We start from the raw sequence: 25,000 nt of genomic DNA, 5'->3' as shown, positions 1-25,000 counted from the left end.
CAATGTGCGTGTTTGTGGGGGGCGGGGAGGAAAGCTCCCTTCCTCACCCCAGCCTCCGGTCCCCAAGGCTGGGTGCAGTCTCTAGTTGGAGCTGGCAGTGATGGGTTTCTCCAGTTCCAGCTCCAGGGTGGTGGTGTGGGGTTGCAGGCTGCCATAACAAGTCATGCACACACGGCTGGGCTCAAACAACTGCTGGCTGGGGACTGGGATCTTCTGGTCGCAGCAGGTGGAGCAAAACACGTTTCCACAATTCCTGTTCCAAAAGAGGAATGATTTAGTTTCAAATATGGAAATTGATTTTTTAAATGTAAGTGTGTGCTCTGATTTGTCGAATAAAAATGTCATTTTGTTAAATAGATATGAAGTGAGCAGTTTTATAGAAACACAGCAAATATGTATTTTCATTTTAAAAATAGACACCTGGTACTACACTGGGTTAAAGCAGTTCTCAGTTTGCTTGCCTTGCCTTCCAGGAAGTTCGATGCTGCTTTACTTCCTTGGACATTCACCTCAGTCTTCTGGGTCAAAGAGTGTTACTAGCTGAAAGAATGTCAGTCAATAGGGGAAAAGAGAGGACTGATAATTGATGGGAAAGAAACAAGTGGGGGTGGGGACAATTTCATACGACAGGTGAAATCGGCCAGAAAGTGCAAAGGCATGGCTGGCAAACAGTGTAGAACCACATGTCATCTTTTAAACTGAAAATACATGCTACAACATGTGTATCTTTCAAAACTGCACATCTACTGATAATCTATAGAATGATTGGATATGCATGGTGGAGAAAATGTATGGGACTATTTTGTTAATAGTTAACAAACTATACTGTCTAAATGGCAGTTATTCCAAAAGGGATACTTACTGATGGGGAAATGTGTGACAGAAATAAAGACATTTGTTTCTAGTATTCGTAATTGAATTGCACTGAACTGTAATTTGTAGTTTTAAAACCTCAAAATGCAGGTTTAGTAGAAAATACTTTATTAGTAATTATAAACATTCCCACACACACACAGACTCCCCACCCCCCCAAACCTATGAAACACTAAATGGTGAACTCCAGCTGAACACACTGAGAAAGACTTCTAGTCGAACATTTTAAAATTTCTAAAAAAAACACACAAAAAAACTATTTAATAGAAATATAAAATCGAGGGAGATGAAATGGCTGGGTTATATTTACAAAAAAAAAGAAAGACTGTACATATTTAATATGAACTACAACTTCAAAAAATGTGATATTAACTGATGCAATCTTTTCTGAAATACGAGCCCACGTTACTATGAATTGAATCCATTTGGTGCGGATGACCAGTCGCAGTACTCAACAGCCCTGTAATGCGCAATGGAAATGCCCCTTCTGGATGCCCAGCACAGCAGCCAAGCCAGATCTTTATGGGTTTTCCAGTAAATGAGTCTGTTGTACAATTCAGTTCAATGCATTCAGCACAAGATGGGCAGTCATACACATGCGGAGGGGTGGCCTGGTGAATAATAACACTGCAGAAGCAAGGGCTCGCGTCGACTTGCTACTTTGCAACAGACTGCCATAATCTTTTTATACTTGATGTTGATACAATGGTTAAATGTAGTAATTCTGTTCCTGTTGCTGCCTGTTTTAAGATTATTAAAAAGGTCAAAACGCTGGGTTTTGAAAGTGTTTGTAAATGGGGGGGGGGGGGGGGGGGGGGGGAGAACGGGGAACACAAGTCCCACATTAAAAGAACACATCAAACTGACTAAGAAATGCCACCTCTAAATCACCTTCATTAATGCCAGCGCGCAAATACAGAAATGGAGCAATTAACGCCCCCTGATTGTCCATATCAAAGCCACAGTAGGTGCCTGTGTGGCTGCTCTTCATACACATTTTGGGATCTCTTCATGAACACTGTTTGGGATCTCTTTGACTCAATACCTAGATGATTTAATGTACAGGGGCAATGTGTTGAGGGTTGACCTGTAATCAACCCTTTAGCTGCCAGGACTGTAACCATTGTCTGGGAATCGCTTAAATATCGAATGGAGCCACATTATCCATCTTATTACAATGTATGTGTATCACTGTATCAAATGATCTTCAGAAGACATTATTGCTATTTTTCCGATACAATAAAAAAGATTATATATATATATATATATATATATATATATATATATATATATATATATATATATATATATATATATTTGCAACTGCAAGAATAAATGTTCTGCAACATGAATGAGCTCAAGAATACAGAGCAACCCACTTTGGTAGAAACCAACCTGTTTAAACTGAAGTGAAGATGAGTGAACCCTGCTTATTAAAACAGAGCTACAGTGTTTGAGTGAAGGCTATCACTGGGAATGGAAATTAAATCAAAACACATTTGCAGAAAAGGAACATTAAAACAAAACACACACAAAAAATAGGTGTTAGAATAAATGCCAAAAACAATGTAGAAAAAGAAAAATGCAAGAATGAAGAGACAGAGAGGACTGATGAACAGATTCTCACCAGGCTTTCTCAATAGGCTCCCTGTCCCTGTAAGGAAGAGGGGAAACAGCGGACAGAAACATCGGTCAGAAGACAGGGCCAAGGCGGGGCAAAATACTGGGACCCAACCCTGCTCAGATCACTTCTGTGATACTGGACAGTGCCTGCTTTTAGAATAAGCGTGTTCCTTACAGTTTCATCCTTATGGAGGTCCATATCATTTTTGCTTGGTTTACAGGTCTCTAATATTATCCCCAAAACAGTAATGGGGTAATTTCCTCTAAAATGTCTGCATGATCACTTTTCTAAAGTCTACAAGCAAATAAAAAAAAAGGTGCTTTTTACCTGATCCAAGTCTGTACTTGACATGTGCGCACCTATCCTGGCTATTGCTAGATATCTGTTACACATCCACCAAAAGTGATAAAAGCAAAACGGTAACAAGATTATAAACTATACCTTTTCTTCATAATACAAATTAATTCCAACTGCAGTCTAATTTACTTTATACTTCTGCCTATAAATAGACCTCTGCTGGTTTTTAATTTAATTTAATTTTTTTAATTTTTTTATTTAAAGAAATTAATAATAAACTGCCCCCAGGAAAAGCAATAATAAAATATATTTTATTACAAAAAACAACACCTCCATTTAGGTGGAGTAAATCCATCACATGTTCACTTCTCCCATTTAAGAAACCAAGATGAAAAGACGCCTACAGCACTTCATTCTCCTAATGCCCACCATCTATCTGTTAAATCGATCTATTCATTCAAAGCACTATCCAAATATTCCATTATCCTTTCATCTGTCTATTCATCCACTAGCTGAGTTTCCTTTTCCCTGTACGCTTTACCCTCTCAAGTGCACCGTTCACCATGGCCTCATCTTTCAGTCAATGGTGTGTAACCTATTCAAAAGCACCCCCCCCCCATCGTCTGTTCAAAATGCTTTTCAACCAGTACTGCTGTTAGAAGCGCTCTTCCAGGCTCTTTTAAATGATCTCTTATTCCACTCATCCCTCTGAACATTAAGGGCTCATCTTGAGTACTCAAGTCAATCATTTGTGCTTCATCCACCTACAGCCTATGCTTTAACTCGAGTGTTACTGAAATGCTTTTAAAATCTGCTTTCATGGATTAAATAGATTTTGCTGTTAAAGCAATCAACTAAATATTTGGGTTTCATGACTATGAAGCTTGTATCTATTAAAATATACTTTAAAAAAAAAATATATTGGCACTCATAAGCTGGTGATTTGTGAATAGTATTATAAATACTTAAAAAGTTGTGGTCTTATTAAGAATGCTCTCGGGTGAAAAACGAGGCATTAATTAAACTGGAGTTTCAGTTATCTAACTGCTAATCAAAACAAGACATCTCTGTCAGTCAGTAAACAAGGATATGAATAACGCATTACAGGTGCTCTATGAAAAGAGAAGACTGCGTTACCTAAATCTACGACAACATTTAGAATAAAAAATGCAAAAGTCCAGATAAAGCCTTGGCTAGCTTGGCACACAGGTGTCATTACTAGGGGACAACAACCAACAATTTGATGAGTCATATTAAAATCATGTATCTGATAATGTCTGGTGCTCTGTTGGTGTATGTACAGGTTCATTACACTTTGCTGTTTGTGCACTATATTTGCAAATGGCATGTATTTTTTAAAACTATGTATGAATGTTCTAACTGTAACTTGTATGTAATGGGCTGCACTTCTGCTTCACAATCCTGTGAGGTGTGATTAGTCGTTTCTGAGCTCGACGGTCACTTTTCTAATCGTCTAGTCAGCTATCCAGTGCTAACCCTAGTCATTACCATTAAAAATGCACTGTTTGTGGAATAATTGCTTGTACTAAATCCAATTTGGGCAGGTGGTAACTACTGAGCAGATCATCGCATTTTCCATGTAGTGTAAATTTACCTTCACCTTTAATTCCTGATAGGTGCACATTTGTAAACAGAGCCCAGTATTGAAACACTAGCACAGTTTGGTTTTCATTATGAATGCTTTAGGATGAAACACTACTGTCGTTTCACTACAGATGTCTTAGCTAGCCAAATGAACTGTGTCTCTATAAAACAAGTGCAAAATTAATGTCCACACATTCAGTGCTTCTTTAACTGCTTCTATTCTTCATCCAAACTAACAGAGGTGGATACAAATTAAGAGCATCTTGCCAACTTCTACTATGGCACCTACACTGTATAACTGCATACATTCTTTAAACATCAATCAGAAATCAGATTTATGATTTTTCTGCCCACAACTCTTTCAGTCACACATCTACTCAAACTAAAATGCTTCCTTGATCCACGGTCTCCCTACACAGATTGCTCTTACAATGGTCTATACAAGTGCAAAGGCAGTTCCTGTTTTACCCAGCCTAGACCTGGTGACGCCCAAGAACCAGGGCAGCAAGGAATGATTCTATTCAGGAGCGGGGGCAGGAATCACTGAAAATCACTGGGACTCTCTTGCAGCCCATGGTTTAAAAGAAGATTTAAACTAGAAGGGAGACTGGGACAGATAAAGTGTCATGTTTAACATTCAAAACTGTACACCTGGAGGAATCAAAACAAATAAAACAAAACAAAACAATAAGAAATAAACAGGATGGCTGTGAAGGTGTGACTTTAATATCTTTCTAATCTTTAGTTAAGAGACAGGAGTCTGTGAACCCTTTAGATTCAGTATTCAGAACGGAGAGAGCCGAGTACTGGGCCAGCACATTCAGCACAGAGGTAATGGGGATGCTCAAATAACTAACCTGACAGCCACCTCCAGATCAGAGATCTTGAAACCAGTACATTCAGTTTGAGCGGACTGGAAGACTAGAGGGATAGAGATTTGAGACTGGGAGTTGTGGAAGTAGGAGGTTGCCATACCTGCAGTGATGTTTCCTGCTGGCCAGCCAGAACCTGCTCTCACACCCATAGCACTGTGGAGCCAGGTGGTCAGGGTACCACCGAGTCACCTGCAAACACAAAGCAGGCACTAAGCAAGCATGTACCTCCTAGCGGACAGCACGGCACAGATGCTGAGCTAACTGCATTTATATATACACACTACAGTGTTGGACTTGTTCACTTTTGAACGAAATAGAAACTGCAACACTTCTGAAATGTATTCTGCTGCTCGTCTATGCAGTGTTTGGAAAGCTAGACCAGAAAATGAAAAGCCCCCAACTTAGAAAACTATACTTTATTGATAAATCCCCACAGAAGCCAATGAAATTACTCACAGCATCTTTAATATGGGGTGTATCAATTCACAGAAAACCGTATTTGTTTTACTTACCGATTTGATAACTGATGTAGCCACTCTGGGTAATGAGCGTCACTTGTACAGTTATCTAGTAAAGTCTCATTCTTTTCTTTTTATATTAACAATTGATTTTGTTTATAATTACTGTAGGTCTGAAAACGATAGACGGGCACTCCTAGAGTTGGGTTAGTTTTATTCTATATTCAGATGTCCCCTTTTAATTTAACAATTTTTATTTTTATTTATTTTTTTATTCAGAATAGTCGGGCACAGAAAGGTTGCGCTTTCTAATTACAAGCCAGATTTTTGCTGGCTGGTAGAAAGCACGCAGTATCAAGTCTCACGTTGAAATCTAGGCAAGATTAACATTTCTCTTTATTTTTAGCTTGGATTTCTTTGAGGAGTGGCTTGCAAATGTTTTTGCAAATCAGAAGTAGCTCTTCATAGTAAAAAGGCTGGAGACCCCTGCTCTGGAGGGCAACAGCAGTTACTTTGGGTTTGTTGCAATTGAGAAAATGTGCAATACACAGCATTGGGACTATCTTGAGCCGATTCGTTCGCTGCAATTGGTATTAACTTGCATACTAGTTTATTACCATCCTCTGTACTAACCACAGGATCATCTCCAGTTAGTATGCTACTTTAACAAATAAATAAATAAATAAATAAATACATACACACACACACACACACACACACACACACACACACACACACACACACAGCACTTTATACAAAAACTGTACAGTGCATTTCAGAAAAAAAGAACAAATCACAATACATTTGTATAGCATGTCACACATACAGCTACCAAGTCAGCCCATTTAAAATCAGGGCTTCTCAAACTCGGTCCTGGGGACTCCCCCCCCCCATCTGCTGGTTTTCATTCCAACCTAGACGTAGACACTAGACCCTTGATAAAACTGTTAATTAGCTTAATTAGACATTTTTACTTGGTTTCAGCTCTTAAACAGTTGCAGTTCAAGTTACTTATAAAATGTTATAGCTAGCTTGGAATCTGCAACTGTAAGAGCTGAAACCAAGTAAAAAGGTCTAATTAAGCTAATTAACAGTTTTATTAAGGGTCTAGTTAAGTAACTGAGAGCTCGGTTGGAATGAAAACCAGCAGACACAGAGGGTCCCCAGGACTGCTTTTGAGAAGCCCAGATTTAAATAACAGTATACAAATAATACAAAAGCAGCAATTTTAAAGTTACATTAAAACCAACTAAAATAAGAAAGCCATTTTATAAAAGTGCGTTTTTTGTCTTGACTTGAAAACTGTAACAGCCCCAGCTACTCTGACAAACAAAGGCAGGGCATTCCATAACTTAGGAGCTCTACAAGAAAAAGTTTTAGTTTGTTGCAACTGACCCCAGATGATTAAAGCCGAAAATACTTTGTTATTGCTGTTACACACCTTACTGTTAAATTGTTAATTATTTCAATGTAAATAAAGCATGAAAATGAATGAATAAAGGAAGGAGAATTCAATGGCAAGGAGGCAGAAGCAACTACAGTTTCAGGCTACAACTTAAATATGCTTAAAACTTAAAATGAAAGTATGGTAAAAAAAATTACAAAACGTGGCGTAACATTACCGAGGTCTGAGGCCATGTTTTTCTTAACCCCATGAAACAGAGAACCTTTTTGAAACCTTTTTGTTAAAGTAATGACAACCAGGTATCAAGTTAAAGTATTAGGCTAGGCTAATTCCAATGGGAAACAGTATATACATTCTGGACTAGAAGAGCCACTGCAGCAGTACACCCTGGTATAGCACTCTCACCTCAGTGTCCTGTTTATCTACTTGCTCCCAGCTGGCCTCAGAGAACAGCTCAGTGCTGCAGCGAGACAAGCAGCTCTGATCAAGGTTGCTCTCTGAGTCTGGTGTTGAGGTCTGGAACAAAAGAGAAAGAGAGAGCTTTGAAAGAGGCCACAAGACAGGAGGCAGAGTGATACAGTGTACAGTCCGTTCACCTAATCTGAACAACCGCCAAACCACAGCTTACTTTTAGAAAGGGGATTTTAAATAGATAGTTAATATTCGGATCTGGGGTCACTGAAAGAGGCTTATTTCAAATGAATCAGAAGAATTTGTTTTTGGATCACTAAACACGAAATGCAAAGCCAACTGCTGCCTCTCAAATGCGTTACCAATTGTTGCAAAATGGTTAAGTGTATGTGTCCCTTTCTGTGTCAAACTGAGGTAGAACAGACTGTAAACCTGCAAATATTTATAAAATCGCTCTCAATATCCTCGTCCACTAAATCTTTGAATTTACAATAGTGTTTTCCAAAACAAGAAATATGATTGTTCTGCACACACATTTACTAGTTAAAACCAGCAGAAGAAACCTACAAATCTAGCGCACACAAAAGGAGGGTCAGTTGTAATTTATTGCTATGGGGCATCCTCATAATCTTTATATAAATCAACTATACTAATTATTTTATTTAAACTAGCTGCAGTATTTAAAGCATTTAGTGAAAGTGCTTCCCTTACAAGTATATTTTTTGCATTCCCTTTAGACATTACACCCACATTAGACTGATGGGAACAGTCTTTTTATAGTACAAATTGTTTATTACATGTATTATGTATGAAATCGAGAGACTATCCAGGCCCACATTTTCCTACCCCTGCCCTTCACCGTGTCTTAATGCAGTCTCACACAGCACACCAGGACTGCCCTTAATCCCACTCCATAATGCTGAGATGGATCACTTCAAGCCTACACTCTCTCAATTCCCCTCCCAGCCTGTGCCTCACCACTTCATCTCCCGTGTCCCCATTAATCCTCAGGGAGTTGTTGAAGTGCTGGCTCTCCAGCCGGCTCCAGAGCTCCTGCACCTGCTTCTTCAGAGTCTCCACCTCCAGTTGGTGTCCAGCCTCGATTTGCCGCAGCCGCTGCTGGATGATGTCATTGTAGACAGCCAGCCCATCGTCGTCCAGGTGACTGCGGGCTGGCTGCTCTGGGCTGGGGGAAGGTCGTCCCATGAAGCTGTGTGGGCACTGGTGTTGACAGAAGGAGCTGCCGCTGCCACGAGCTTGAAGGGCCAGGGAGCCACAGCTGGCGGCTGACATCTGCCGGCTGAGAGAGACCCGTTCCCCGTTAGGGTAGTGACCGTTGATCTGTGGCAGCTGGGGGGCCCAGAGCTCCCCTTCTGAGACCTCTCCATTGCAGATAGGCTCTTGCTGGAATTCGCCAGCAGGGTTGGGGAGCAAGGCACTTTGGGATAATCTGTGGCCACCATTTAAAGTCACTGGGGTGTCCGGTTCTGTCTGGGCCTCCCTGCTCCCTTCCCCTTCAGGGCAGAGCAGTGGACTGTCAGCCCTGTTAGACAGCCTGGAGGAAAGGCAGGCTGTCGGCACCCCCTCTTGCCTCCCCCCTTCCTCTGTCAGAGTCTCTGTGGAGCTCTCCATTAGTGAGGCTATGTCCTCCAGCCTCTCAGGAGCAAGACAGGGAGGGGGGCTACGTTGGGGTGTGGGGTTGTGGCTCTCAGACTCATTCGACTCCTGAGATACTGCCTGGCTGTAGCCATTGGCAATAGTCCTAAACAAATGACCACTCAACTCAAGCAGGATTGGAACCCTGCTGATAGAGTTTGAGAGTCCTGCCGGCTCTTGAGCAACATATGAACTTGGGGATTCGGAGTTATGGTCACGAGCGGACTCCTTGATTTCCAGGGCAGGGAGTGCAGGCAGCAAGGGTGGGGGAGGTGGCAGGGCTGGCAAATCCTCTTGCTGTGGTTTGTCAGTAGAGTCGCTCTTCATCTCTTTCTTAGGATCCTCTGCTCCACTCTCCTCTTTTGTCGCCTCATGAAGGATGGTTTCCATCTGCCCCTCGGCCACTCCTACCTCCACTAACAACTCTGCCTCGAGAGTGCTGTCCGTCGCAGGCCCACTGGCTTCTGATTTAGCTTTCTGCCACACAGACGGTGTGTTTCCCTGTAGGGACCCATCCTCGTCTTCCTCTTCCTCTTCTTCTTGCTCTCCTCCCCTGGGTCCTACTTCCCTGGGATTGCTGTCCCTACCCCCTGCGGGAGGCCCCTCCCCCTGATCCTGCCTGCCCCCTCCCTCAGGCCCCACCGCGATGTTGAGTTCTAGTGAGCGGCAGTGGTCCTGCCACTTTTCATTCAGACTCGGGTCACTGGAGCGCCGGTTAGGAGCCATCGAGCCGCCAGCCTCGCAGGCGCTGGGCAGATTGTCAAAGGACCTGGTCTTTGGGAGCCTGCTGGGGTACAGAACAAAAAAATAAACAGGCAATGTTAAAACAGGACGGCAGTATATAGTCTGCATTACACTTCATTAGTGCAACAGTTTTCATTAACCTGGACTTGGGGACACAGTTGGAAAGGAAGTGGAGATATACCTTGGAAAGGGGAAAGGAGACACTTCTTCACACAGAGAGTGCTAAAGGCATGGAATTAGTTACCTTGTCATGTTGTTGATACTAAATCACCAGGATGCTCTAACTTGACAAAGTTTTAGATCAATCAGGACGGCCAAATGGCCTTTTCTTGTTTGAAAATTTTCTTATGTTCTAATTCAGAATGACTTCAACGTATTTGGGTTGGAATTTTTTATGCCGATTTAGAAATAGAATTCAACTACAGTACGTATTCACAAAACGTTAACCACCATGCTAAGTCAACACTACTTTTTCCTAAAGAGAAAACAAAAACGCTGATGTTACAAAGTAAGATAAATTAGGAATATATGAACACGGCTTGTGTGACCTTGAATGTTTATTAGTTCATATATCCATAGACTAAAGACTAAATGTCACAGCTGCATTTGATTTGCAATTTCTTCCTAATATTCTTTTCAAAATGACAATACATATTTTAAATACTACGTTTGTTGTAAGGTGAGGCAACACACAGAAATCCAAATCCAATTCCCCACCAGTGCAAAGCTTAAAGAATTCTAATCTAAAACGGATAAATGCATTCATTGTTAATGGCACTAAACTAGAAAATCGTCACATGCTCCTGAACATGCTACAGCATTTACAGCAAAGCACATTACTTACTGTTGCTGTCTGCTTGTTTATGTAAATCGCTTTAATATCTTTTGCAACTTAATCACAATTATTTTTATACTTTTATTCACAAATCCTTGGTCAACATATCTGTATGATATTGGGTGCCACCCTGTCTGTGTAAATGTCACTGTATCTGCTGGGTTATGTAACTCATGCAAGTGACCAAAATATTTTTATAGGTCTATTTAGTATTGCTGTGATTGAACTAGAACTAAAAACAACTTAGGCAAGAACTCTCTTAACTAAGCTGTGCATGTTGTTATGCATATTTAAAAACCAGAGATAGTAATAATAATTCATGTTTTCTATTTTATTATATATATATATATATATATATATATAATATATATATATATATATATATATGCTACGCTAGCGTACCATACACGTGACCTGCTCCAGCTCAAATCAACACCAATACAGTCATTTAGAATTTTAAACAAAAAAACATCCTAAAATAATCTTTGCACAAATAACGTAAACCTTGGTTTTGCACAGAAGTATTTAACAATGGAAACGACAGTAAGGCTTTGTAGATTGCACACCCCCTTGGATGGTGAATGACGATTTAATGACACAGACCCAACAAAATAGTTCCAGTAAATCTGACCTAAAATGTATTGCCATCATTTTTTTTTTTTTTTTTTTTTTTTTTATCATTTTCCCACATGAAAGATGATGACATTGTGGAAAAGGTGATTTAGATATCAGTGAAGAAAAATGGTTGATCGATCTGTGCCGATACTTCATGCTGCATTTCCTGGTTCCCGTACTCTACTTTCTGTAAAGGAGCGCAATCGGGTTTGAAAACACCATCATAGGAAAAGCAGCTATAGGTAACTGGGAGATCAAGCCTGTGGGGTGCCATGTGTATATAAAAAAAAATAAAACACACACATTAATATTTTAACATTTCTTTTTTCCCAGATTTAACTTCAATCTTGTATTTTTACCCAGATTTAACTTAAATCTTGTATTTTTTCCCCAGATTTAAAAATATGTAAATATATAAATACATATGTTTTTAAATGAGTACATTCAGATACAATTTATAAAGCTTTAAATATTTTAAATATTTAGCAAACATTTATTTGTTTTTAAAAAAAAAAAAAAAAAAAATTCACAACATTTATAAATCAGGTGAAAAAAATACAAGTTAAATATGGGAAAAAAATACAAGATGTAAGTTAAGTCTGGTAAAAATAAGCTTTCCTTCTTGCAAAGGAAATACATGGCAGGCATTTATTATGTTTTTCAAGTTTTTCCAATTATTCTTGAGAAATATACTTTACATAATTATTATTATTTATTTTTTTTAATACGCTCAGGAAAAGTCACAGTACAGCCTACGTGTTTCCAGGGAGTTCCTTCATGATGGTGGAGGGGCAGCATGAAAGAGTGGAAAAGACGTTCACTAACAGGGTTGAAAAAAACATTACATTAAATACAGGTTTAGCAGAATGTGTGCTTTATATAGGAAAACGTGACATTATGAAGTGATGTTAATGCATATTAGGTTAAATTTACTGGGGTTATTTTGTTAGCTCTGTGTAGTTTTTGGCTGAATACCACTGTTATGAGATATATCTCTGTTCATAGTTTTACCACAGCTTTTGTAGGAGTGGTTTCCATTTCTGCTTCAAAAGACAAAGTGGAATACAGCTGAATTAAATTAAACACTTAAAAACGCAGAAAACATTCTGGTTCAAAAAATCTTCCAACTGTAGTGGTGTAACTCCGAGCACTCCAGAAGGATCTGTATTAAAATAAACCTGCTGAAGTCAATAGGAAAGTTTTTGGTAGGATGTTAAAAATAAATAAATAAATAAAAAATGGCATGCTGATGATAATAATAATACTACTACTAGTAACAATAATAATAAATCTGCTGGTTAATGTGGATGTCTTCATGAATTGTTGATTATGATCTGCTAGATTATGCTGATTTAATCTGTGAAAGTGAGTGGTTTTGTCCTAAAATCAACAGCTGGTTTCACTAAACCTGATTAACTTGAGACTACATCAAATAAGGTAGATTAGTGATAAACTGTGGTCTAAAGTAATTGTAGCTAACAACAGAATTATACAAATCTTACCAGTCGGGCACTTCCACTCACTTTACAAGTCTCAAATGAGGTGTTTTGAAAGAACGCAGGTTATACAGTTGCTTTCAATTTAACACATGACAACTGGTACTATAGCAGGTTAAATAAAGTTTTCATTTGCTTGCTTTGCCTCCCAGGAAGTCTATTACTGCTTTACTTTCTTTGCAATTTCACTCCAGCTGTGACTTTGGAGTCAAAGCATCTAACTAGCTACAAAGCTTGTCAGTCACTAGGGGAAGCTAACGATTGGTTACCGACAGGAAAGGCGGCCCCAAAATGGATGGGGACAATTTCCCTTTACAGATAAAATGATCCAGGAAGTGCAAACAAACATTTCTTTAACTTAGTGCAGTACCAGATATCAAGATTTAAAATGAAAATGCATGTCGACTTAAACGTGTGTTTCTTTCAAAACTACACATTTGGGATCTATATAGTGAAAGGATGTGCATGGTGGAGAAAATGTATGAAACAAATTTGTTAGCTACAATTATTTTAAAAGGCTACACTGTATATCAATGCATGCATCAAGTCTATCACAGCAAACACCCACCCCTTGCCCTCAATCTGGGTTTGTCTTACTTCACAGAGGTCACGGCTGGAGGCTCACCTTCCCAGGGGTTGATCCTCAGAGGTGGAGCCTGGGACAGGGTACGGTGCGCACGATTGGTCAGTGGGGGTGGAGGGGGAGGGGTTCGGCAGGTAGACCGCACTCCACAGCATCAGGTTGCGGACATGGCACACCGGGTGTAGCACCTGCAACAAGGAAAGTCAGCGAAGCAGTTAGGACACCTTCATGCACACTGGGATAATGAAAGGGAGTTACAGGATAGTGAACACATGCGACCATCGATTTTGTTTTAGGCGCATGTTTGTGACCAATGCTTTCACAGCCTCAAAAACTGATCAAATTACAACTGTCAGCTACAAATATAAATGCATATGAAAAACAAGGTTTTCCCGATAAGTTGGAACAGGCAAGTGTTTTTATGACCGTCTCCCTGGGATTGGAGTCCATTTTTATAATTATTTCTACTGCTAGCAAGGCTCTAAAAACTTCAAATCCTACACATCTTTTACCAGTAGTGTATGCAACAATGTGACCTCAGATCAGTGTTGCATACTCATGATTCGCTAGACATCACTCTGGCTTAAATAAATCACTAACAATATGCATGGGGACCTTAAAATACTGCCTATACTATTCTATTATTTACAATCAAACACTGTTCATTATACATCAGCCGACTGGCGACAAACATTCTTTATGACTCTAAATGAGTCATTTATTTAGGGGAAAAAAAAAACATGATAAAACATGGGATTTACAATTCAAAACAAATGACGGTCATTTGGTCCTCTAGCTCTGGATATACAGTGCTTGTTGAAGCACCACTTTGTGGCAGCGCGGAGCAGACTGAGAGAGGCGCACCATTTCAGAGTGGGAGGAGTACAGCATGTTTCGGAAGGCCCTGTTGGCGGGGCGCAGCAGGGACCATACGGAGCAGCTCCTCTCCTGCGTATGCTTGTCCTCCCGCTCCTTGCCATTGTTACACAGGAATGTCCCAAACAGACAGGAGTAGGTGTGCTGCACCAGCTTTACCTGCAGACAGGACACAGGAAACAAACAGGAAACTGAGACATGGGTGCCAGTTGCATCTACCCCAGCTACGCCTGCCATTTCAAAATTAGAGCTTTCTACATTATGAAAAAGTTGACGATCATGGCACATAACAGTATGTACAGAACAGTATAGAAGAATAATTAGGAATGAAATGTTTAATCAAAAATGTGAAAAGTGATTTGAGAGATATATGCAAAAATGTGGTTCTACCGACGTCTGGATGACAGGACAGACACCTCCATATATCTCCAGAATCGGATACTCTAAATAACTCATGCTAAATAATGTTAACAAGTTTCATGACAATTGGATAAGCAGTTATCCCAATATATGCAGAAATGTAAGTGTGACCTACAAATTGATTGCCAGACACCAATTCACTCTCTTCAATATCTACTGATGTGCAAGTCAGACACAATGTGTGCCCTTAGTATTTATTCTGGCTCTCCCACTAGAACTCCATCACTGGGGATATTCATGCCCGGTGGGGGACAGAAATCAAAGTGTACAATTTTCACAAATACTGTGCCTCACCAGGAATGCCTCGTTGAACTCAAAAGAGCAGGGGAACTGCCTGTGGAGCTGGTGCACACAGTCCAGCCACTGCAGGAATACAGGGCAGCGCTCATTCAGGTCGTCGGAGTTCTCCCCGTGGCCACAGCGATCCGCAAACTTATGCCCGAAATCCAGCCACTCCGTCTCCACCAGCACCTGAAAACCCTGCAGGGAGAGAGGAAAGATTCAGGGTTGCTGAACCACCCGGGGTTGGAGTTCAGTGGCTCCACACTAACACACCTCATCTTTACTAAACAAATCAGAGAGGAACATATGTTTTTTGTAGTTTGCATTACTCCCCCTTGTTCTTGTGGGTCTGAACACAAAGTTCCAAGTGCCTCTAGCCGTATTGGCCAGGGTGTACAAAAAGGCCACAGCGTGAATATATATAGAGATGGACATAAAACAGGCTTACATCCCACCCCAACTGATATGGACAACCAGCTACAAATGGGAAGCTGCTATAAATAAGCCCACCTTTAAAATTATCTTTTGATCTGCTTATGCATCATACAAGTAGTTAGGACCATCGTACATATCATATTGAAACCTGCAAATCGTATTATGCATTGTATCGTGATGTTAGTGAATCTTTACACCCGTACTCCCCCAACACATCTGATTTCAGCAGCTTCTGGCATGCAGCAGCAATCCTGAACACATTAGTATGTCATGATACCAAACACTGTGTAAGAACAGTGTAGCATGAATGTGTTACTCAGCGTGCACGCAGACCCACCTCGATGGTTCTGTAAAAGGGGTCAAGCAGCAGTTTAGACAGGGCCACAATCTGGGGGGTGCGATCCCAGCCATCAGAGCAGTGCACGAGCACCGGCCGCAGGTCCCGGTCCACCGCGTTCACTACCAGCAGAGACGCCTTGAGCAGCACAGACAGGTGCTGCAGCCACTTGGTGCCCTCCAGAGCAGACAGCCAGCTGTGCGAAACACAGGGAGTGAGTCAACAGCAGGACCACTCCGCTGGACAGTCAGCAGTGATAATAAAATATATAAAGAAACTCTAAGTTACATGTGCCGGATATATAAACTTGTGTTCACGTGCAGCGCTGCAAAACAGAACCAGGAGCAATCTGTATTCCTATCTGACAATCCGATTGCAAGAACAGGACAAACACTCAGCAGTGTGCTTCAGTTACTTGTTTTTTAGAAAGTCTAGGCCTAAAACTGGTACAAAAGTAAAAAGCACCCTTGATGTAACAAGCAGTTATATGGAGTGGCCTATTAATGTGAATTGAGTTATTGTGTCAATTAAGACAGAATTAACAGACTGTAGTGACACACGCAGATTTGAACTTACTTTGCAGGATCTGGCATCTGTGTACAGAGCAATCGCAGGGACTGGAAACTCTTTCGGATGGAATGGATGTTAGCCATCCCCATAAACACTACTTCGCAGTTGGGATAGTACTCTGGAATGGAAGAGGAGAGAAACACCAAGTCAGGTACAAAAACTCAAAAACAAAAAGTGACGTTCTACCAAAGTATGGTAGTCGTACTGGGTCAGAGGTCCAATTCGCAGTGCATTGTGAAGCAGATCTAAGGAAAGTAATTCTCTGAATGCAGCTATTTAGGAGGCAAATGTGTCCCAATATTACACGATTACACAGCCTTACTAGAGAGCCAGTCCATAATAATTAATATGGTGTTGCCATATTCAGTTGGTCACAAGAAAGGAATCTGCTGCAATATTAACACAATTATACTTCAAATCCTCAGCTTTAAAGCACACAGTAACTCTGGAGTCAGTTAGTGCAGGCTCACCTGGGCACTCACAGCCACCCCCTTTCGCTCTGTTGGCGACGGCAGCAGCGTACGACCTGGCATCGAGGATGAGGAGCTTCTGTGGTTGGATGGCCAGTGACTCCACTCCGGTGCTGTGCGTCATAGAGGCGTCTGAAAGGGAGACAACTCTCATTAACAGCAAGCAAATCAAATCAGTAGACCAGCTGACCGGATATTATATATCCTATTCTACATCTGTAAAGTTACTTAGTGCTGAAAAAGTAAGTATACTGCAAACCTTAGTATGAGCATGCGGGACCTAATGCACTATAGCAAATTAGATATGGTAGCATGATAAAACGGTCAAGCCACAGCTAATACAGCCTAGTTTGATACAATCTGTGTGGTTTTTAACAAGTGAGCTAACCAGGCATCCAAAACAACCAAGTGTACTGTAACATCACGGTGGAATGATAAGGTAAAAAATCCATTGGTGTCAGATCGAGTCGACCCAAGTAAATCACAATCCGGGGGAGCTGCCCACTGAACCGAACTGTCGAGCCATACAGGCACACTGACTGGGGCCAAACTCCGCTGGAGACATTCCAGTCTTGTAGGGGCTACCCTGGTGACATGGAATAGACCTACACAGCCTCTGCAACAACCAGAATATATTCTCTCTCTCTAGTTATTTTTAGGCACTGCTCTTGCAATGAACTCTCTCCAGTAGCTGACTAAGTGAATTAATATAAAGTTGCATCATTAAAAGTTGCCTGGCTGTTCAACACAGCAGACAGCAGTGGGTCTCTGATCCCTGATACCACTGGGTTCGTTCCTCAAGGATAATTATATTTTAGAATTGCATATCTGATGCCAGTCCATTACTGTGACCACTGTGTTATCTGCTTTTTTTTACAACTGTATGGCACAAACAGAAACTCAATTAAAAAAAAAAAAAAAAAAAACCATATAACCATTACCATCTCAAAACTTCTCTCCTGAGAAAAGTCCAAACTCACCAAACTCCCCATCTGAGATGTCTGTGCCATTGCTGTAGTCCTGGAGACAGTTCCCATTGGAGAGGTGCTTGCTGGAGCTGCAGTCGATGGCACAGGCCTTGGCGATGGATTGGACCAGGTGCTCATCGTCAGCATTGCGCCACCCCCACCAGCTCACCTCGGGCTGCCCGCAACGGGCAATTACTGCCCCCGTGCTTTGGTGCCTGAAACACACACATTAAAAAAAAAGGGGCTCAGCACCCCCTTCTCCTGTTCCCCTGCTGTCCCTTACACTTCGTGTTGTGGTATTGGGATTTTCAGGTTTTGTTATCAGATGCAATTTGGAAATCTAAATCTCTTCAGGCATTTCTAATATCTTTAATTTGCACATGCACTTCTAATTTTGCTATGCTGCTATCTTTTTGGTAAATCCAATAAAGTTCCCTCTTTTTCCTGCCATTGTGGAATTTATGGTGGTTTACCAGACCATTATTTTCAAATCAATCCAAAGCACATCTTAAGTATTGCCTTCAAGGTTATGTGGAACACCGTCACTCAACAGCATAACATTCTTAATTTTTATTTCCGTTTCTATTTTTGTTTTCTAATCCGTTCGTCCTGGCACAAAGTGTTTTGTCAAACTCAAGATGGGATGTTGCATGGATGAGGGTGTATTAAAAAAAAAGCTGGGGATCTTAAAAGATTCCCTCCCCAACGCACCTGTACACCACGGCCGGGAATCTCTTCCAGGACCTGAAGCCACCCACGCTCTCCAGCTCCTTGTCTGTGATCCAGGCTGGCACAAGCAGCAGCTGGGGATAGCTGGCACACAGCCTGCCAGCGCCAGGGACAAGCAGAAGACAAAAAACAAGAGACAGTTACATAACTGACTGCGCACAGAGCAATGGCACAGAGGGGGCAGAGGCTGCTAAAGAGAAAGGAAGGATCTGTTCACAGCACCCTGAAACAAAAAGCAGTATTGTTTTCCGATTAGGAGGGTAGATGGTCTGTATCAAAGCAAGTAGTGTCAACTTGCTGTGTCAAGCCTATGAGGAGACAAATAGACTAAACCAGACATAATTGAAGATAAAACACTCGCCAACATACAATTAGTACTACTACTATTACTCAATAAAAATAACACTAATCTTAATACTTATATTAGTATTTATTTTTTAAATATACATACATTTTTATACACAGTAATGTGCAGCACTGATCACCCACACAGTCCAGGTTTCTATCAGGAACTAAAGATCTGTTACTTACAACTATTACATATTATTGTTTCTTTGGGGTGTTTTTAGGACAGTTTGTTATATTGCAAGTGAATCAAACACCCGCCCCCTCCCCACCCCAAAGTCTGTTTTCAGGACAATGAAAAGGGGGCCCGAGATACGGTTGCTCACACTAAGAATAAAGAATTGTAGAGCCTTGGTATGACTTCTTTGATGTAGCTCTAATATGGAAAAGGTAATCATAGGCTATACTAAATAAAGTAAGATTTCCAGTGCTGGAAAACACTACCTGTATTTGTTGTTTATTTCCGTTATCCTCCATGCATTCTGCAAATCAAAACCCATTCGCTCCACTTCATTCTTAAACCTTGAGGACACGTGCTCTCCTGAGGGAGAACAATGCACTTAATGAGAGGATTACAACAAAACTAAGCAAACAAGGGCAATGAATGGGAGGGTAGCCCAGTGGTTACAGCCAACAGAATCTGGGTTTGAATGCCAGATATCCAATGATCACCCTCTTGTATTGTGGTTGCGCATCGATAAATGATCTTTGCTTACTGATAAATCTGTTTAAAATGATGTCTGAATTTAGTGAAAGTTGACTTTGGATAGCTAAAGGAAATAGCAGGAGTGCATTTCCTCCTGATTATGTGTTTAATATGATTAAGTATACATGGTAAAGAGATACTTCTTCACAACAAAGCATGGTAAAGTTGTGGAATGTTTAATGATGTTGAATCACTGGGATCCTATAAGATCAATCAGCTATTAGGAACAGGGCGAGTATTGATAGATTCCCAAACAAACTTAAATAGTTTCATATTCACAGCACAGAAATCCCAAAAGAGCGGTGAAGACGGAAAACACAAGGGATCAGCCACCTAAATTAATAGAGAGTTAATTTTTAAGGCGATTCATTTCCTTATGTTTCGTCGAGCTGGTACCTGGCCGGCAGAGCTCCCCATGCTGTTCCTTCTCCCCAGCATATACCTCCACGCACCAGGCGTGGAATGCGAAGGAGAACAGCTCCTCCAGGTGCGAGGGCGGACGGATCCCACCGTTCAGCCTCTTCAGCCACTCCTGGCACTGCTCGAAGGTGGAGAACTGACATCTGCAGGCAAACATACCATCAAAGCACCTGATACATTAATCTGACATTCATTCATTCATTCATTCATTTCGGAGCACTTGACTCACAAGTACAGCTACTGCTCACAGTTCACTGATCATCCAACCTCCTAGTGGTCACGTTCAATCACATGCCATCAGGATGAACATGTGCCTACTGGTTCTTATAACTAGAAGGTCAAAAGGACTGAAGGTAAAGCCGTAGTTTTCAACTCTGGTATAAGATTTTTGTTCAACCAGGAACCAAATACTTATTCAAACATGTTTTCAAGTGCACAGACAACATGGCTTACCGACATAATTGGCCAGTTTCAACATTAGTTAGACACTATTTCCAGACTGCAAAATACATTTTAAAGAAAAACGTCAAACACAAACCTGGCCTATTTGTTGTAAATGTGATCAATGGCAATTGGGTGTTGTAAAATACACTGTACAGTACAAGAACATGTGTGCCTTTGGAAATAGACATATACAGTCTAACCCATAAGTGTATAACCAATTTAAATCTTTATATACTTAAAGGGGGTTGGAGATCTGGAATCCCAATATGTATTATAAAATATTACTGCACTGGCAACAAAATGCGTCATGTTATGTAAGTATTTAGCATTTCTTTTAGGTTTCACTTAATTCAGGTCAACAATAATTAATTATTTTACTTAAATAAGAAAATACATAGCACCATCAGTTTATAACGCATTTTACTTTAATATACAGTAAAAGATAAATAATGCACAGTGCTGCACTTTCAAGAATGAAATGAAAATAATTGGTTACTTAAATGCTGAATGTACGTCACAGACAATTCTGAAAACTGTAGTCATTCAACAGACAGAAATCAACACATCATAGTCCTTTACAGTCTCTTAATGGAAAGTTTCCTTTTTTGCAGCCATTTTAGTACAGGAATGTATTGAAAGCGTTCACGCTCCTGAGACCAGGCCTGTGCCTGTTTACTTCAGTTCACAATGTACATTAATTGTATAAAATGCTATCAAAAAAGTTTCACTGCTCTACAGTAAAACGGGAATATATGCTTACAATATTACACTTAAAAAGGGGTATATTTAATAATGCAGCAATGGTAATGCTTTTGGATTTTTGAGATATACAAGTGGGGTAGACTGTATGTAGATAGATATAGTAAGCATCTTTTTGAGATAAGCCATCCACCCTCTACGACTACATACCTAATAACTTTACAGTCTTTGCAGATCACATGAAGCTGGAACATATCTCGACACTCCACGCACTCTATCAGCTGCAACGGGACCTTTGGGAGAGGATAACACACAGAGTTAATCACACTGACAAACCTCTCACGAAACTGTAAGAAAGTGCAACACAAGTTGTATGAGAGTGTAAAATCAACAAATAAAACAAACTAATTGAGACAAATGCTGTGTTTGACAAAGACGATTCTCGGCAAAACTTTGTCTGATTTTATAACCAAGTGTCTGTTTAATTTTACAGAATATCTCATGATTGTAACCCACAGATTGAAGTGTAAAATCTGTGACAATGTTGTAATAAATCACTGATCAGTAAAACAGGGGTTGAGTTGGATAATTAGGATGAAGAGCAAGGTTACAGTACTTAAGAGAATATTGAAATAACATCCAGCTTCAAAACTGAACGTCAACCAAAGCCATCAATAATGGCACAATGTATTGCAGTTTAGCATGTATAATCTTCTGTAAAAGAGCTGAAAATTATAAGTTACATTCACAGCTCATCATTTGCACAGTCATACAGTTCCTGTTGTAGACTTATGTAAGAAGAAGTCATCATGCACACGTGAATCACACAGAAGGATCTATAAAAAAATTTATTTTGATTTTAGCTGCAGATCTGTAGGTTCCCAATATGTGTTTTTTTAATGAAGAAATAGTGTCTCCTAGGTGACTGACTAGACCTTTAAAATCTTTGTTCCTGCAATTTATTGTATTTGGTTATGTGCTCTTTTCTCATTGTTCACGTTGCCCAAATAAGATCATAAAACCCTTGGAAGTGATCTGACCCCCCCCACCTCCAAGACTGTTTATAAGCCTTGAATTATCAGGCTTGAACCTGAAGGCTTTGTGTTGTCTAAAGGAATTGGTAAGGGGGCTGTTAAAGCACACATGCACAATTCACATGAGACTCTGCTCCCATGATGTAGGTTCTTAAGGTACCTGGCTCTGTACTGCTGATGAGATCTAGTTTCACAGGCAACATGACAAGCAGTGGTTCTCCACAATCAGTTAGTTGGAGTTAGACCTTAACCCAAACCCAGCATGTTGAGCAGAGCAGGCCCCATGTCCTACCTACTGTAGACAGCCTCTTTACAGTGCAGTATACTGTGGTGATTTCATTCAACGCGATTTTAAACCAGCCAAGAAAAAACAATACCTTGACGGCCTGTTTTCCTACTGTAGTTTTGTGCTACTATGACTTATTCACTTGTTTTAAGTGCTCAGTGTTAGTCAGGTAACACACAATTGAACTCCATGCAACAGCTCAAGAACATTGTGAGATTTAGCACGCCATTCCTTTGCACAAAACTAGCCTGGATACTGTTTCCAGCTCTGCTGGTATGATACTTACTGACACTTCACAAGAGCAAGTTTGATAATAATGCTATAGGAAAAAAGAAGACCACAGTATCAAAACAGTAGGATGATATTATGCACCTCATTATGGTTATTTTGCTATTAAATTTCTCTTAAGAGAGACATTGTCCAACCTATAACTTCCCACCTAACTACTCAATCACACTGCTTCCCTCCCAGTCCCTCGGCTCTAACCACTAAGCCACACTGCCTCCCTCCCCACACCCTCTACTCTAACCACTAGGTCACACTTCCTCCCAGTATCTGAGCTTTAACCATCTGACACCAATGCCTTCCATCCCTCAGCTCCAACCATAATATCCACTGCTTTCCTCACAGTAGGAAAAACAGCCTCCCAGTCCTCAGTTCTAACCATTATGACTCCCAACCTTCTACATCTTTCACATTCAAACTTTCATATCCAAAGTACTGGGCTGCAGATGAGGGAATGAAACCATGTAAAGACAGTTAACACACTTACATTGACCACAGACTCCTTGAACTTGATGTGCAGCCTGTAGTTAGACATTGCAATGATGGCATCCTCTGCCCTCCCCACATACTCTGTGAACTCTCCATGCAGCTCAGGAAAAGGGACCTGCAAACAGAAAAAACCACAGCACAGGACTCAGACTCTTAATAAAACATTAGTTACAGCCAAACACATCCTGTAATACTACTGAAACTGCAAACCATACACCCATAGAAACAAGTGACTCTCCTGAACTCAGAACCAGACTGGATCCTTTCTTTAAACTAGAACGTTGCTATATTAAATCATGGTAACATATTAAACGCTTTCAAAACTGCAGACTTGTAAAGTCTAGAATGAATGACACCACTCAAAATGGCAGGATTATTTATGCAGACACTTAAATAGTTTCATTACTTATCTACTCCAACACTGACCGCAGTGGAGATAATCAGCAAATGTGTGAAGTGTATTTTTATATACAAATGCTGTTACAGGATACAAATATTCCCTGGAAATGCATTCTAATGCAGACTGTTATAAACATTATAACCCATAATAGGAACCCCATTGTTAGCGATTTAAGACTAGCACTGCAGTTTGACAATTATCTTAAATCCAATGAACTTCAGTGCAGACAATATTCACCAGGCATGGTAGAACCAATAAGTACATTGCGATGGAATGCGTTTATTGGCTTGCTAATGAATGTGTTTGACAGCACCCTCTCTCAGCCTGCCTGCTTACTTGCAGACTCTCCTCCTCTAACACTGGGTGTTTCCGGGGGAAGATCTGGTTCGCCTGGATACACTCCAAACTCTGCTGTCCCTCGTCATCCTGGGAAAGAAAGTGGAGTCAAACCAAGTGTCAAACTCAACTCTTAACAAAATTGTGAGCTAGCATAAACAACTGCTGAAAACCTCAAACTTTGGAGATCCAATTATCCTTGAGGCTCAAGCCACTGTTGGCTGGGCTGAAACAAGTGAGAAACCAACACTGGGCCAAAGAGGGCTTAAACACAATGATAAAGAATGATTACAGAACCAAGCCAGATTTAAACTGCGTTGTCCAGTTATGAAAGACTGGCTATGAAAAAGTTCCCCTGTATTTACTACAACAAAAATTAGTGCAGGCCACTGCTAGAGAACCTGAATGAATGTACAGCAAATTGCACCGCCTGATGAATCAGCGTGATCGCAGTGTGTCTGGCCAGGACTGACATCTTGGATGAACATACCTGACAGCACAGTGTGCTGAGAGACAGTCAGCGACGCTCTGCGTCCCAGCCACACAGAAGGGCTGCAGTCAGTGTACTGTGTACAGCAAATTACTGGCCAGCTCGGCACTCTTGCCACACAGCCTCAAGGTTAGGCACACAGGGCTCTTTTTCACATGGGATTCTTTTTTTATGTAACTTTTTTTTTTTTTTTACAAAAGACTGCAGCCTCAAGGCAGCGCTACACTAATACTTTTAGAGTCAGTATCATATTCTTTCACAAGTATCAATCTTTACGGAAAGGCATTAATATGGAGAGTGGCTCACCATGCCCCACACCACAGTGTCTGGATTCCTCGTGGGAACAGCTGCCTTCTCAGCTCAATTTCACTCTTGATCTGTGGAAGGACAGAAAGCAGGGTCAGTGAAAGATAAAGGACAGAATCTAGACAGGGAACCAGAGGGCACCTCACAACACAAACAAAACCCTGCTCCGAGGAAAAAAATCACCTACTTTAATGAA

At 40.7% G+C, this 25,000-nt stretch overlaps 1 protein-coding gene across 8 annotated transcripts; it reads right to left on the bottom strand.

The window, feature by feature from the left end:
- Window positions 1-6: 6 nt before the first annotated feature.
- LOC121307727 (myotubularin-related protein 3-like) lies at window positions 7-24,904 on the bottom strand. 8 transcript variants are annotated; one of them, XM_041239979.1, is made up of 20 exons: window positions 24,805-24,901; window positions 24,009-24,098; window positions 23,271-23,387; window positions 22,785-22,817; window positions 21,389-21,471; window positions 20,012-20,178; window positions 19,354-19,450; window positions 18,547-18,660; window positions 17,848-18,050; window positions 16,868-16,999; window positions 16,404-16,515; window positions 15,828-16,023; window positions 15,068-15,253; window positions 14,342-14,512; window positions 13,520-13,665; window positions 8,527-9,991; window positions 7,543-7,653; window positions 5,375-5,463; window positions 2,501-2,527; window positions 7-253 (listed from the first exon to the last, which is right to left on the bottom strand). In XM_041239979.1, exons 1-20 carry the CDS (start codon window positions 24,805-24,807, stop codon window positions 82-84), a joined length of 3,714 nt encoding a protein of 1,237 aa, XP_041095913.1. In that variant the 5' UTR covers window positions 24,808-24,901; the 3' UTR covers window positions 7-81. The 8 variants fall into 8 exon arrangements, with proteins under 8 accessions (XP_041095913.1, XP_041095914.1, XP_041095915.1 ...); XM_041239980.1 differs by having other exon boundaries at window positions 8,527-9,988; XM_041239981.1 differs by lacking the exon at window positions 2,501-2,527.
- Window positions 24,905-25,000: the final 96 nt, after the last annotated feature.

This window comes from Polyodon spathula, chromosome 58, assembly GCF_017654505.1.
Source record: "Polyodon spathula isolate WHYD16114869_AA chromosome 58, ASM1765450v1, whole genome shotgun sequence".
Taxonomy (NCBI): domain Eukaryota; kingdom Metazoa; phylum Chordata; class Actinopteri; order Acipenseriformes; family Polyodontidae; genus Polyodon; species Polyodon spathula.
This window is presented reverse-complemented; position numbering and strand designations above follow the sequence as displayed.